Genomic DNA, 16,494 nt, shown 5'->3' on the forward strand with positions numbered 1-16,494 from the left:
GCCGAGGACGCTGGCAGCATTTCCCCGCTGTATTGCTAATACGTTTTATTTACCACTAACAACACTTATCAGAAATACATCTTTGCCAAATCATCAGACTAAAGAAATTGAAATAAATCTCGTTTCGGCAATTCGACGTTCTCTCGGGCAATATCGCAATGTCATGGTATCTTGGATAATGGTGAACACAAGGCTTGCCAATAATCAATTACAACATGTCCAGGTATACAGGTGTTGAACACAATACATTATTAACAAGATAGATGACTCTGCACTGCTTGGCAACACAGTATAAGTAACCAGTACCGTGATTTGCAAAAGGCGGTTAATCACAATAGGGCAAGCAATTTATCAAATCAATTACAGCTAATTTTAGTGCAGTAAATGATCAGGTCAGAACGGCTTAATATGAGAATGAATACATTATTTAGGTTGGTTTTGATTACACTAATGCCAAACTCGTAGCGAAAATGGGGAACTAATGTAATATTTCCTCAAAGAGATAGGTTATTTTTGAGTGACAACAGAAAATGGAGACGTAAACTTTTTACCGTTACAGTTCTAGTATAATTAAAAAAATCTTTATAGGTATGTTTCGGTTTAAATTCTGCGATCTGCAATCCTCTTCAATCAGTCCTTACAGCGTAGCTATTTAGCTAAAGTTGTTCAATTAGAGAGGGTGTGTTGCGTCGCGTCGCGTCGTCGCAACGCATTTAATTGGGCATGTCATAAAAAATATGTGTAAAATAACGACGACGCTGGTGACGAAACAACGCGACGCAACGCAACACCAGTGAGGCCAGGCCCTTATAAGAATGGAGTCACGAAACTGCACATAATAAATACACTGTTGGCAAGTTTCATTAACAGATAAGGGTAGGTTATCCTTTGTTACAAATAATAAGAAAGCACGAAGAGAATATAAGCACATGATTCTGAATGGTCTAGAATATAGTGCGTCACTAGTCACGTTCGGGATACGAATCATCTTAGTGTTATCTCTAATAAGGTTAGCTACTTTCATTTACTTTAGGGATAAGACTTGGTATTAATTAGGATCTTCGCAAGAATATCTTTTTCGCAGTATTTTCTTAGGTTTTCGGGATGTCGTTTTACTAATGAAATACAATCATTCTTATATTAAATATAAGAACTGTGAGAATTGGGTTAAATAAGACTAGTAAAGTAGCAAACTAATTAGGTTAACATATGTTTAGGGTATTTTAGGGATAGAACACATTAAAAACGATACTACGTCGAATGGTTATAGAAATTTATAGTAAAAAAGAAAACGAATGAAATAGATAAAATAATTAATGAATGAGTGACAACCGGTCTGGCCTAGTGGGTAGTGACCCTGCCTGTGAAGCCGATGGTCCTGGGTTCGAATCCCGGTAAGGGCATTTATTTGTGTGATGAACACAGATATTTGTTCCTGAGTCGTGATTGTCTTCTATGTATATAGTTAAGTATGTATTTATCTATATAAGTATGTTTATATCGTCGCCTAGTACCCATAGTACAAGCTATGATTAGTTTAGGGCTAGGTCGATCTGTGTAAGATGTCCCCAATATTTATTTTATTTATTAGATAAATTAAAAATACATATGTATATTAAATATATTTTCGCGGTAGGCGCTTCTGCAGTCGTCATCCGAATGTCACAGGATTCCGGGATCCCGGTATTGAATATGAATCGCTTAAAAAAATATAGTTTTATTGAAAAAGGGGAATTCCAAAGGGTTACTGTAACACCAGATATGTCCTAAAAGCTTTTAGAGCAATAAACAATCAATGTCGTCATCTGTTTTTTATTTTATTTCACACTCCAGGTTGGCAATAATTTTTTCACCTCAGCAGCTCGAACAAGGGTACTTTGCTTCTTAAAAACAGTGAGCAAAATGCGATTTTGCTCACTGAGTCATTTTGTCTCACTCAGTGAGCAAAATCGCATTTTGCTCACTGAGCGTGTTTCACTCAGTGAGCAAAATGCGATTTTGCTCACTGAGTGAGACAAAATGACATTCAAGTGACCTTTATAGTCAAAAGTAATTTCAACATGCGGGGTCTAATACAAGTTCGATATACTTGGGTTCTATTATCTCTGTCCCTCTAGGTATGTTCTCACTGCTTAGGGTGAAAAATTTTGTGTACTACACGAGATCAAAGTTATTTGATCTAGTGCGCTTTTGAATCCCTTACTACGCTCAAGATTCTAAATTAGATTCACTCGCTACGCTCGTGAATCTATTATAGAATCTTTCGCTTGCACGGGACTCAAAATAAGCACTCGAAGAAATATCAAACTTTGATCTCTTGTTGTACAAATAACTATATCCAACTGGTTGACTTCACCAGTCACTTTTTTAGTCCAACAACCCACCAGCCAACTTTTTTTCTAATTTCCGCCTAAATTAGTTTGCCATACTGCAGTTACTTGTTCCTTGCTCTTTTCTTTAAAATTATTGATAAAATTTTAAGAAATAACTATATTAGTCTCACTGTCAGGATTCATCCACCACCAATCACCAAATATTTATCTGACGTTCAGGCAACGATCTTATTTCAATAATAAAATAAGGTCTAGATGCAATTTAGATGCGTCTGACGTGTAGTAAGCTTCTTAATACAGCCGAATATGACCATTGTAATGGATATAAATGGTTTATACTGCTAATTTTCCTTGTTTTTTAAAATACCGGGATCCCGGTATTGCATTTAAAAATACCGGTATTGAAAAATACGTTTAAAAAGACGGGATCCCGGTATTTCGGGATCCCGGTATTGGAAGCCCTAGTACCTGTATATATAAAATTATTTATTAGAAATTTTCAATTCATTCCCAATTATTTTCATATAAATGTACTATTTGAACCTAGACATTGTGACACACACACACAGTCGAAAATCAAACAAACGTACATATAAAATGTAATCTGTAATTCAATCAGTTCCTAAACACTAGTATTTTAAACATTATGTGTTATCGCAATTAAATTCCACGAAGTAAGAAATTCGATAATAGCGCTGGTAAAATGTATGTTGTTCAAATTATACTTACATAATATATTATCCTTCCATCTTCCATCAGGAACATTTTTTGGAGAAGTTTTCCTGGTAACCCAATTATGTTTATATTCCTTCCTTAATCGTAATAATATACGCAGCAGAAGTTGCTAAGCGGGCGGGGTGTTCAAAATTACCTTGACACGCTCTTATATTAATAAAGTCGCGTCAAGATCATTTTGAACTACTCACCCGCTTAGCAACTATTGCTGCTGACTGTACAAGATGTATTAACAATCTCATTACCCAGCCTTTTGATAGAGACATGACATGTAAGACCTAAGGGCCTTATCTACACCATACATGAGGTCTACAATTTAACCGCGTTATTCATAAACGCGTTACTGGTCTCAATTAGCTATGAATCGTTTGTCTTTATCTGTCATTTTGACTTATGTATTTGTAAGAAAGGGATAAAACATGATTTAACTAAATCAGGCCCGTAAAGTTATATGAATAAGGGGGTAACTGAGGTCGTTGGAAGAGAGGTCGCGGTCGCTCGCCAACCAGGTGGACTGACCAAGTTAGAGAAGCCACTTCCTCGAGCAAATTCCATCAAGCAGTGAGGGCAACAATGGATCGAGACCGATGCAGACAGCTGATCAAGGATGTGAAACATAGTGATCACGATCCTCAGGAATAAGGGAACGACTGAAGAGAGAGGTCGTTGGTGAGAAATTATATTCAGTTATTAAGGACGGATTGATCGTAGACTTGGATAAATGGAGCTGATTTGCAAGGGCAATGTTAAATAAGTATGTAGGTATGTAGTATATGGCGGGACTGCACACTCTAAGAGTGGTATGGGAAGTAGTGAGGGAAGTATGGCGGCCGATGACGAGTAGCGCGGCCACACTACGTCTGCCCTACTTCCTTCCCTAGTCTCACTACTACCCATGCTAGACGTCGAGTATATGGCCGGGGTAATACCACAGAATAAATAATAGTACTAGGTACAGAAGACTCACTCTCTAACAAAACGCGTCTGTTACGATCAGCACAGATATGGCCGCTAGGTGGCGACAGCGCCACGTGCGGCTTATGGCTTTCCCCAAAATTGGGGTGGAACGGATGTACTTTTAGCTACCTGTAGCAAAGCGACGTAATCGCGGAGTGAGCCACGCCTGGTAATATACCTAGTCCCAAAACTCAGTTACATTCTATCACGATTCCGACGCACACTTAACTGTTTTTAGGGTTCCGTACCCAAAGGGTAAAAATGGGACCCTATTACTAAGACTCCGCTGTCCGTCTGTCTGTCACCAGGCTGTATCTCATGAATCGTGTTAGCTAGGCAGTTGAAATTTTCTCATATGTATTTCTGTTGCCGCTATAACAACAAATACTAAACACAGAATATAATAAATAGTTAAGTGGGGCTCCCATACAACAAATGTTACGTACGGTACGTTTTTTTGCCGTTTTTTGCATGATGGTACGGAACCCTTCGTGCGTGAGTCCGACTCGCACTCGGCCGGTTTTTTTAACTAATTTAATACGGTCGTTGTCGCGGCTGCACCTAAATAGGGCAATGCCTTCAATACATAGCAATAACGATAAAAAGAAACAAATAACTACTTAAATAAAAATAAAACCTTATTAAAACGGTGACAATAATAAAATCAATGTAATTGAATGTCAGGTCAGTAATCGGGTGACATTGTATGGTGTCGAGTCAAGGTTCCCACGAATATCAACAAGTGGCGAGATAACAAAACGTGTTGTAAACGGAATTATTAAAAAAACCGGGCAAGTGCGAGTCGGACTCGCGCACCAAGGGTTCCGTACCATAATGCAAAAAAAATGCAAAAAAAAAACGGTCACCCATCCAAGTACTGACCACGCCCGACGTAGCTTAACTTTGGTCAAAAATCACGTTTGTTGTATGGGAGCCCCATTTAAATCTTTATTTTATTCTGTTTTTAGTATTTGTTGTTATAGCGGCAACAGAAATACATCATCTGTGAAAATTTCAATTGTCTAGCTATCACGGTTCGTGAAATACAGCCTGGTGACAGACGGACGGACGGACGGACAGACAGCGAAGTCTTTGTAATAGGGTCCCGTTTTACCCTTTGGGTACGGAACCCTAAAAACTGACGCGTGCCGAAGGTTCCGTACCTAAGTACAGATGTAGTGCATAATTGTTTTCCATCGTATTTTCTCGGAAACGTTCGTATTTGTCATGCTACTTCAGTCAACCTCTGTACTTTTTGTACCGAGACTGACTGAAATAGCAAGACACGTTCGTACGTTTCCGTGAAAATACGATGGAAAATAATTACTTATGCACGACATCTGTAGTAAGTAGGTAACTATAACTATACGTCTACCACCAGTTTTGACATTGACATATACGCTCACGTCTACGTAACTTACTTTCTATGCATCTCGCTCGTACTCGCATATTAGTGCAAGCGAGATGTACAGAAAGTAAATTACGTAGACGTGAGCGTTATGTCAATGTCAAAACAGTACGGCTACCACCAGTTTTGACATTGACATAACGCTCACGTTTACGTAACTTACTTTCTATGCATCTCGCTCGTACTCGCATATGCGAGCAATAGTGGAAGCGAGATGTACAGAAAGTAAATTACGTAGACGTGAGCGTTATGTCAATGTTAAAACTGATGGTAGAGGCTCTGGTGGTAGACGTACTGAAGTCAGATACCTAATAACAAAAAACGCACAGGAGGCCAATTTTATTCAAACTTACATTTCGATGTCAAAATTATGTAATTTTTTTAGCATTCCCTCGTGCGTCTCGCTAGCGCTAATACCTACCTAGGTTCATGAAGGAAGAAGTACTTATGAGAGAAATGCACACACGAATTAAAACAAAATGACATCATTCAGAAATCATTTTGACAAGATGTAGGTAGTCGTTCTCATTTCAAATTAGGTACCTATGGAGTCTAGGCTGCCTACAAAAAGGCCTCCATTGTATTTTGAATCTTAATTTTGTCAAATATGTATACCAAAATTTTATTTGTCTTGGTAAGTTTTGATTTATGGGGGGCTAAAGGTTAATAGGTAAGTACCTCCCTATTTTCGAGCCCTGACCTGACAACGACGAGATTGGTCAGGTCAGGACATTACTACTCTTTTCTTCTTTAAAGCCTGACCAGTAATAGGGGTATAGATAAGTAATAGAAAAAAAATTAGTTCCAGTGAAATTTCGCAACATGGCGCGTGATCAATGATCATACTGATCATATATTACTTACTCACATAGAAGGTAGGATCGTATAGAAGTGGTATACGCGTGCCTCCGTGAGGGAAAAAACATACGCAAATGCGACACTGTGATTGGTCGAATTCATTTGTTGCCCACCATTATCCATACTAAAAAAAAGGTGGGGAACAAAAAAAATGTGAGACTGACAAGGACAAACAATAATAGTTCTTTCGCTGCTACTCCTACTGAAAGATACATAAGACTATCCCGTTCTGTCAGTTACCCCCACCACTCATGCCAGATCCAGGTATATCCTAGATTCATGCTTACTGGTCAGGCTGGTACAATGGTCAGGCTTTACACGAATTTTGACATTGACATTTCGTCTACGTCAAGCGAAACAAATTGACACGACTTTCCGTCAAATAAACTTAATTGACCTTATCTTTATTGATAGGTAGTTAGCTACCTACCTCTAACGTTTACTACTCATACAAGCATGCATACTTATTTATTACATACCTAGGTATAATGAAAATATCAACATTATAGACAGATAGGTATGTGTTGTAGGCATATACCTATAGTCACGTGGTCGCCCAATGACAATAGAGCTAATCTACAATCATATGTTATGCCTACACGCTCATGTGTAAGCGGATATCATACATATGTAAGCGCCACTTACACCATCCCTCTAACCCGGGATTAACCGGTTAAACCTGGAGTTACCACTACAATTAAACACTGGGCTAGCGGTTTTACCGGGTAACCCCGGGATGGTGCAAGTGGCGCTAAGTATGTGAACTTAGGTCGTTCAAATCGCCCCTAATCGGCCTAATCCAATGTTATGGCAAGTTTGATATGTTATATCATGACATCTGACAGTGTCAACGTTCATAAAATACCTATTGTCCGTGTTTGGTCCATTGTCACAATATTTACAAAGAATAATTTGTTAATCAGTGCAAATACGAGTAGTACGAGTACATCCTGTACATATTATCCTCGTATTTAACATGTTGACAAGCATAATAGGTTCATTTTAAAACGTTTAGGTATGTCACAAAGACTGAAGTGAATTAAAAAAATAAAAACATTAGTAAGTAATACCTACCTGCCTGAAATGTTTACCTATTGAACGTTCCTGTCTGTAGTTACCTAAATGTAGATACTTATTTGTAGCAACGGCCTCATAGATTTGAATGCCGAAATGTAACAGCCATTTTGGCCGTTAAGGTCGAATGTGAAGGTAGTAAAACAATTACTGTGTCAAGAAAGGCTGTCAAAATGTCAAGCAAAAGTCAACACAGACGCGATTCGGCATGCAACTTGTTAACTAATACGTATTACGCAAGCATTATAAAAAGTAACCTAGCCTAACGGGGTCACCGACCTACAAACTCACGATTCTCGCAGATGCACAGATAATTTAGCCATACGAGAACTGATCGGCTATTCAGACTAATTAGATAGGTATGTACCCAGCTGTACGGTACGGTACGACACCAAATGTACCTGACAAAAGGCTCGAAAGAGCGTTCACCTTTCGACAAACTTAAGTCTTTGTTCCACAAGTCAACGGCTTCGAATCAATCCCAATAGTATTATCCTGGAAATAGAAACGACTTATTACGACTAACGCCATGATTCATACGCGGACTACCCGTTAAAAACCCTTAGAAAAAACATGTGTGTATTAATATATCTAGGGACGTAAACAAAGAACATGTGCACGTTAAAAACACTGAAAAAGGGATACCAACCGTTCACCATAAAAAACAACACGTACACTTAACAGTTTTTTGTCTATAACACACTGGGTAACGTCGCATAGGAACAAACTAGTTTTATTTTTCGAGCGCGTCGATCGAACGGGCGAACGGCCCGTACGCTGGTCGGGGCGAGACTGAGTGCGGCGAGCGGCGGCTAGCGCCCTCTCGCCCCGCCGCCGCTGTGTGCGTGCGTGCCCGTGTAGGGGTGCCAGCCCCTGCCCAACCGACAACCACCGACCGACGCACACATGTACACACGGACACCCGCGCCCCGGCAACCGTGTATTTATTTTCGACTAACTATAGGGTGGATAAAGCCGGTGCATTCGTCAGATATATGACTGCCGCTTCTCTAGATATTGAATGCCGAATACGCAGTGGAAATTCAGTTTCCATTCAGCGGCTTAGTACGTTCGATGCTCAACGCTCAACATACGCGGTTGGATCGTTTAAAACGCGCGATTTAGACGACCATGAACTCGCGCCCGGTCATTGCCACGGGCACTGATATAAAAAGATGCGCGTCACACAAAACAAGTAATCTGTTAAGATTTGAATTTTTAAAGTCGACCCCAATGCACAAGTTTAAGAATAACTTTGACAGTCTCGTTAATTTCTTGAGTCGTAATTAAAATGGCGTTCAGAGCGGGAAGGCGGACTATTTCTAAATAAAAATAAATGGGAGCAGAAAAGGACGCGTTATTTCTGTGCAACAAGGCCACAACGAGTCCTGTGTTCGTTCGTGTCGTGTCGCAGTTTTTGTTTGTGTACAATTTCGCAGTGCAGAACTTGTAAGCTAATACATCTCCCGGCGACAGCATATTTTGGACGTTTGTTCCGTCAAATGCGTATAAATAAGTCAGCAATGCTTTCCAGAATCAAAAATATAACATTTTAATTGTGATTTAAATACCTATGTTGATTTTGCTATAAACCTATTTGAATCACGGAAACGCAAGTCAAGGCTTATGAACATTATTAATATTATTATTGACGTTAATGTATAACAATCGATACAATTATTTACTAAACTCGCTGTTATAAGCTATAATAAGTCGTCAGAAATAACGTTACTTTTGAATACCTAAAGATCTGTTGGTATCTACCAACAAAATATGGCGGAAAATATCATTTCGTAGCCCCAGCTAATAATTTGCGTCTTTGTACAGTGAAATGACGCCACAGATAGCCCGAATAATGACCTCTCATTCCCTCACGAGTCACGACTGACAGTGACTAATACCCGAACTTCTCATGGCGTCCGATGTAAAGAATCGCATTTCCTTAGATACCCATGGGGTTTTGAGGAAATATGACTTTTTCTTTCATATTCAAGGCCGTACTCATGTTCCCTTTTTGAAAAATAAATAGCTTTTTGTGCAATTTTTTGAGCTGGAGTTCAAAAAGTGTTTTACCAAAATCGATTGCTACTACTTTTATATACATATAGTATGTACCTACTTTAGTATCTCATGTATGTGTTTATATCTCAAATATCTTGATATTGACGTTAATATTATGTAGGTATCAAAAGTTTTCACACGCACACACACACACGCACGCACAGATGCACACATACTTTTAGACACAACTACCTACTTAAGAAAAAAAACATTATTTGTCAGTAGGGGAAAAAGAATTAGTAATGGATAGGTACCTACCTACACAACCAATGAATCTACGATTATTTGTCTAACACCAGTTCATCGGTATTTAGATTCCTTCGTTCCCTAAGGATTAATCATAATTAATTACTGACCTCTTTTATTATTTCGCGATAAAACTGTATCTGATGTATTGCCCATTTTGTAAAAAACATGCAATCCGATTAAAAAAGTATATAATTAGTATAATTACTTGGAAAAACTTTATTTAAAGAGACCGTTTGTTTAATATTCAAGACTCCCGAAGCTCCCGCTCCCGATCCTAATGTCTTAACGATTTGGGACACCCTGTGTCTTGATACCTGAATGTCACGGTCGGCGACGCTGTGTGAGTGAGGTACATTTACATTTAAAAAAATTGAGCCCTTTACCTGCAGGGCTGTCACAACACCAACGCATCCTATTAATAATAATTATAAACGTGAATTCAGCTAAATTGATTTTTTTTATATAGTTTTCATCTAAAATTATAATAATATAGCGGCTATTAATATCATTCGAAGCTGTACCGTCATTTTCCATTCATTTAAGTGGGGTGAATCGCTGGTTAGTTTTGTTAAAAATAGTACCTACCAAATGTAACGAAAACGAATTGAATATTTCAATCGACGATTGAATGAATAATTAAGATTATTAAAACATTTTCACCACAGCCATTTCAGCAGCATTTAAATGTATAAATGCCGTCCAATTTAACGATTTTTTTGTCGCCCACGGCTAGACTGCCTCGGGCCTAGTTGTAACATTTAATTAAAACACGAAAGTGACTCGTAAACTATATCGTTTTGGGGTCAAGGTGAAAGTATGTGCTCACTGATTGTGACGCTACCGTAACTTGATAATGTTATGCAATTTCTTTTAACGCTTCTTTGTGATAAACTGCGAGCTAATACGTACGTGTTCTGATTTTAATTTTAAATTAGGAATTATTGAGCGATTAAATGTCGCTGACCCGAAACGGACGGACTATAATGTTCCGTACGACAATCAGGAGTGCTATACAATTTTCCAGGATATATTATTTGACCATGATATATTATAGGATATATTATTTTATTATTGTTAGATCATGGTGTAACGTGGTGATATCACGGCAGAACTGACAAAATTAGAATTACCTACGGCTATAATAAGCAATAAAATCTAAGCTAAACATATACATGTATATCGATACATGTACATGTATATATGTCAAATAATAAAAAATCATCCTATCCCAAAACACGTGCACATCCTAACTTTTACTTGATAATAAGAAACTTGACGGGGATTCCTGTCCAAGCTATTTCCGTATCACGCATTTTGTATCACCACCATGTCTCGTAAATTTTTGATTGTATCCTTTGTCGTGCACCGTTGTCACTTAAAACATATTATAGAGAATCCCTCGAACTCAGCCTTTAAAAGGTTTTACACAGCGGTGTTTTTTTAAAGCGACTTTTCACGAGCGACCGACCGTAGTATAATAGTAATGGGGCGTTTGAGGCGTAAAATGCTTGTGAAAAGTATCATATGCTTTCATTTGGTGAATACCATGAAATACGTGACCAGTGAAAGCGTTTCAGGTTACACATCTAATGCACAATGACTGACACATACTTGTGTTATATGTATCTCAAATAAAGATAATAAAAATAAGAAATAGTAGGTATAAATGCGATGGATCACATACACGGTTCACATTTTGTTGTTTTTTTTTTCAATAAGACATTCGTCTGGGCATGAAAATTTGTGAGGCCCATGCGTGCAGTCGCTGCGCCCAACCAGTGGGCACTCTAGGACGGCATGGCCAGCCGCGGACCAGGCACAGACACTGAAGCGCCGCAAGTAGGTATGCGTTCTTAACAAACGAATACGAGTTTGCGGCGCTTGCAGTGGAAACATTGGATCCTTATTGGTCGACCGACACGAAAAAAATTATGAAGGAAGTGTCGGCTCGATTGGTAGGCGTCTCAGGCGACCCAAGAGCGGGCTCGTTCTTTGTTCAGAGGCTAGGCCTGGCGATTCAGAGGGGGAATGTCGCCAGCATTTTGGGGAGTTTCCCGGAAGCGGGTGAGTTGAGGGAGATTTTTTACATTTAGTTACGTTTTAGTTTTAGTTTTATCTAGTTATAGCTTGGGTAGGTTAAGGTTAAATAGCAGTAATTAGTTTTAAGTGTGATTTATTTTTTGTGACGTACAACTTTTAATATGTTTGTATATGTGATTACTTTTTGTGGACAATAAATATAAAAAAAAAACATTCAATTAAACGACAAAAAAAAAAATAAGACAGGAAATATGTAAGACGAACGCTTAAGTGTTGGTCTCACATATTTCCTATGTGTTGAAAATAGGTACTATCTTATGTATGTGTATTCAGTAGTTTTTGGTAATTATTGTTCTTAAGAAAAGTGATCTTAATTATTCGACAGTGACAACCCTAGCTATTACGCACACATCCATCTCATTGTTATAATAGGTGAACCATAACGACGATGCGTTGTGACGGATATTATCTAAGTCGTGTTTTATTTTAAAAAGTTAACATTCATTTATGAAAACTATGAATAGCATTACCACAGCGTGATTTGGACCCCGCAGTTTGGTGCGATCGATAATCAACCATGCCCAACTTTCATTAGAGTTCATTTTGGGTTGCGGTGGGAGAATATTTTGTTGTATAATGACGTTTTGTGGCGATATTTCAATTTCGGTTTCGATTTTGAATTGTAACTCAACATTAATAAAACCAAATAGAAACATCCATCAAGAAATGTAGCATCGGTTTGTTCATTTAAATACCTATGTGTTGTAAATAAAAATAAAAAGATTTAGTACATACCAAATACGTTATTTTATAGAGTAATAAGTACATACTTTGTAACATAATTTTCGGAATTAGCGACTAATATTCGAGCCCAAAACCTCCAGATTGAAAGTCGCCTAACGCCTTACCGCAAGCCAACATTGCACTATTTTTCATTTCATATAGGTACACTCAAAAGTAATTAAAATAGGTTACTATATTGCAATGTTCATATAAATTGACATGTTTTAATTTATCTTAAGTTTACAAAATTATCGTGCTCTAGGTAACCACCATAAACACCATGAATTTTTAAACAAAACTAAATAATTTTAATTTACAGTCCCTTCTCCATTTTGTAAAAGCACTCCGCCCTTGGCCAGCAATTCTTATGCCCCGTTCACATCTGTTCCAGTAGCATACCAGTCCAGTGATCGAATCCAGCGCTGGACTGGATCGAATAGTTTACATTAATTCCAGTCATTTTCATCATCCAGTGAATTTATGAAGACTTAAAAAAAACAATAGGTAGGTACGAATTCACTAAGTACATATTTAACGTTGAACCCAGCACTAGATTGGCTGTCTTCACTTCACAGTGACGCTGGATTGGGCGAGCTGGAATCAAAAAGTAGGTAGTCCATCATGTAGTCACTGGACTGGAATATTTATTGGAATAAGTATACTTATTCCGGTTTACATTATAGTTCGTGTCATTCACGATGACGCGCAGATTTGTCAAATCTAACCTTTAATAACATGACAATACGAGTCAAGGCTCGCGTCTTCGTGAATGAAACGTTCCATATTCCAGTAATATTCCAGTGCTAGATTCGATCACTGGACTGGAATGCTACTGGAATAGATGTGAACAGGGCATTATCCTTTAATTCCAATGCTGTTTAGGGAAAATCATTATAGATAGGGTGCAACAATGTGGAAAATTTTTGACACTTTTCCCGGGGAAACTAGATTAATGGCTGATGTAAAGTTTCGAGTTTATTACGGAGTGAAATTAATCTTTGCTGTTTTCGGGAAAGCGGCGAATTAGAAGCGTTAACAAATGAAGTCTAGAGGGAAGCGATGACAGGCCATTTTACGATAATAAGAGATATTTTGACTTTTAACTAGTGCGCTCTGTATTGCACAGTCGCCATCAGATATATCGGAGCGGCCGAGGTGCTCAAAAATATCTGAACACGCACTCTAACGCCTTGACTATTAAGGCGTGTTCAGATATTTGTGAGCACCTTGGCCGCTCCGATGTATCAGATGGCGACTGTACCATAAACTAAAGTTACTTTAATTGCGTGGTAACATTGATCATCGATTTTTGAATATACGGAAAATTCCGTCAACAAGCGTTTTTAGGGTTCCTTACCCAAAGGGTAAAACGGGACCCTATTACTAAGACTCCGCTGTCCGTCCGTCCGTCTGTCACCAGGCTGTATCTCGTGATCTGTGATAGCTAGACAGCTGAAATTTTCACAGATGATGTATTTCTGTTGCCGCTATACCAACAAATACTAAAAACAGAATAAAATAAAGATTTAAGTGGGGCTCCCATACAACAAACGTGATTTTTGACCGAAGTTAAGCAACGTCGGGCGGGGTCAGTACTTGGATGGGTGACCGTTTTTTTGCCGTTTTTGCATTATGGTACGGAACCCTTCGTGCGCGAGTCCGACTCGCACTTGCACGGTTTTTCTCTAAAACTGTACACAATTGGTAATTTCCTCAACAAAGTAGCGATAGATTTTAGTTTCAGTACTAATTGTGTACAGTCGCCATCAGATATATCGGAGCGGCCAAGGTGCTCACAAATATCGGAACACGCCTCTATTGTCAGGGCGTTAGAGCGCGTGTTCAGATATTGTGAACACCTTGGCCGCTCCGATATATCTGATGGCGACTGTACCTACTGTTTCAGAGACGACACATACGAACGCTAATTAAGAATATTTTTATTCGACAATCCATTAAGTAGGTAAGTACCTATATTCTGTATACCAAACAATGAAATTGTCGCAATCGCAACCTGTAACACGCGACCAAAACGTCGTAAGCGCCGTTAATTTCATGGCGCTTACGCGTTTAGGTCGCGAGATTCACGCTCCGCTTCTATGGTTTGTTGTTAAAACAACATCAACTCATGGTCAATGTCGACTGCTGGATAATTTCATCTAATCGAAATATCTTCCATGTTTTACATTATTAACTAGAGTCACATACAACACACACTACACATCATTTTCGCTATCTGGACATATATGGCACTCTAGTTAATAATGTAAAACATGGAAGATATTTGGATTAGTTGAAATTACCCCGCAGTCGAAATTGTCCCGCTGCACCTTAGTTATAATATCATTGTTTGTAAACGTTTCATAATCCGGTATCTGTGTAGTATGTGAGATGATATCACGACGGAGTGACCCAGGTTTAAGATGCCCACTATGAACCTAATCCAAATAGGAAGGAAGGGATCGTGATAAGAAGCGATAACGTTTAAGATTAAACTTACTTAAGGTGAAATCCACTCAGGCTGTTGAAGTGATAAGGTCGTTAGAGGCCAGAGGGCCTAACGCGAACCACGTTCGACGTGTTCTCTCTATCGCACTTGTAGATTCGTACGTAAGTGTGACACGGAGGCAACACGTCGAACGTGATTCGCGGTAGGCCGTCTGTACTTACGTAGTATAACGGCCTCCTAGCCTAGTAGTGACCCTGTCTATGAAGCAAGAAGTTCAGAGTTCTATTCGTGGTAGGGGCATTTGTTTGACTGATGTTCACCACAAATATTTGTTCCTGAGTTATGGACGTTTTATTTATCGTTATTCGGTAAATATCAATATTCATTCACTGTAATAGGCCCCGTACATGAACTATAGGGGGCAGCATAGGAGCCGTCAGATTTTTGGCGCGAGGCGTAAATGTGTCGTTTATGCTTCCGATGTTGCCCACAAGATGGCAGAACCTACTATGCACAAGGAAACGTACCGACGAGAACGGTAGATGGTAGCACTAGCTTTGGCAATGTACATGTGCAAATATGTTTCCGATTCAGGCCACAAGATGGCAGATTCTCCAACGCGCACGGTCCCTATACCGCGAATATATGTAGGTATACATATACATAATTTATATTCATTGTAATTAGAAGAAGAAATTAACAGCTTAATTTAAAACGTAGTAGAATTTTCTAAGTCTTTAATGCTACTCTGAAGTCTGGACTTATTTCGCCTTAACACTTCTAATCTTAACCCATTGTTTGCATAATATCCCTTATCACTGTGTTTACAATGTCAAAACAGAGTAACAGTTAACCCCCTTATTCATAAGACTTTACGGGCCTGATTTAGTTAAATTATGTTTTATCCCTTATTTCTTACAAATTGATAAGTCAAAATGACAGATAAAGTCAATTCATAGCTAATTCAGGCCAGTGAATAACGCCATAAGTGTTTAGATATACGTATGCCTTTTTAAAGCTACAGCATGGCAGATAACCACACCTTACCTACCTCATGGTGGTTCAGACTTGATTTGTATTTTACACCAGGCCCCAATTTCACCACGGTGACAGGTGCGACAATTGTAAAATCACTGTTGCTGACGTCACAGGCATCCATGGGCTACGGTTACAACTTACCATCGAGCGTGGCAAACAGGAATACGGCCCGCCCGATGGTAAGCGGTAACCGTAGCCCATGGATGCCTGTGACGTCAGCAACAGTGATGTTTTACAATTGTCGCACCTGTCACCGTGGTGAAATTGGAGCCAGTACTTGCCGAGTACCTATCAGACGTTTGTTTATTTTATTTTTGTTCAGCAAAAAAATTGAGGGCAAAGACTTGGTATACCAAGATAGGCCCCGTGCATGAACTATAGCATAAGCCGTCAGATTTTTAGCGCGAGGCGTAAATGTGTCGTTTATGCTTCCGATGTAGCCCACAAGATGGCAGAACCTACTTATGCACAAGGAAACGTACCAACGAGAACGGTAGATGGTAGCACTT

At 38.9% G+C, this 16,494-nt stretch overlaps 1 protein-coding gene across 4 annotated transcripts in view; it reads right to left on the bottom strand.

Annotated features, from left to right (window-relative positions):
• Nucleotides 1-16,494, bottom strand: part of LOC134794888 (brain tumor protein-like) — a 500,480-nt gene that overhangs the window by 243,102 nt on the left and 240,884 nt on the right. The window contains exon 1 of one of the 4 annotated variants that reach the window (XM_063766722.1): nucleotides 8,015-8,241. The exons of 1 other annotated variant lie outside the window; for it this stretch is intronic. In XM_063766722.1, the coding sequence (XP_063622792.1) occupies nucleotides 8,015-8,024 (10 nt within the window). In that variant the 5' untranslated portion in view covers nucleotides 8,025-8,241. Of the gene's footprint in view, nucleotides 1-8,014; nucleotides 8,242-16,494 lie in introns of those variants that run through there. 2 more of the 4 variants (XM_063766726.1, XM_063766724.1) reach the window with 2 other exon arrangements.

The sequence above is a fragment of the Cydia splendana genome, chromosome 11, assembly GCF_910591565.1.
Source record: "Cydia splendana chromosome 11, ilCydSple1.2, whole genome shotgun sequence".
Taxonomy (NCBI): domain Eukaryota; kingdom Metazoa; phylum Arthropoda; class Insecta; order Lepidoptera; family Tortricidae; genus Cydia; species Cydia splendana.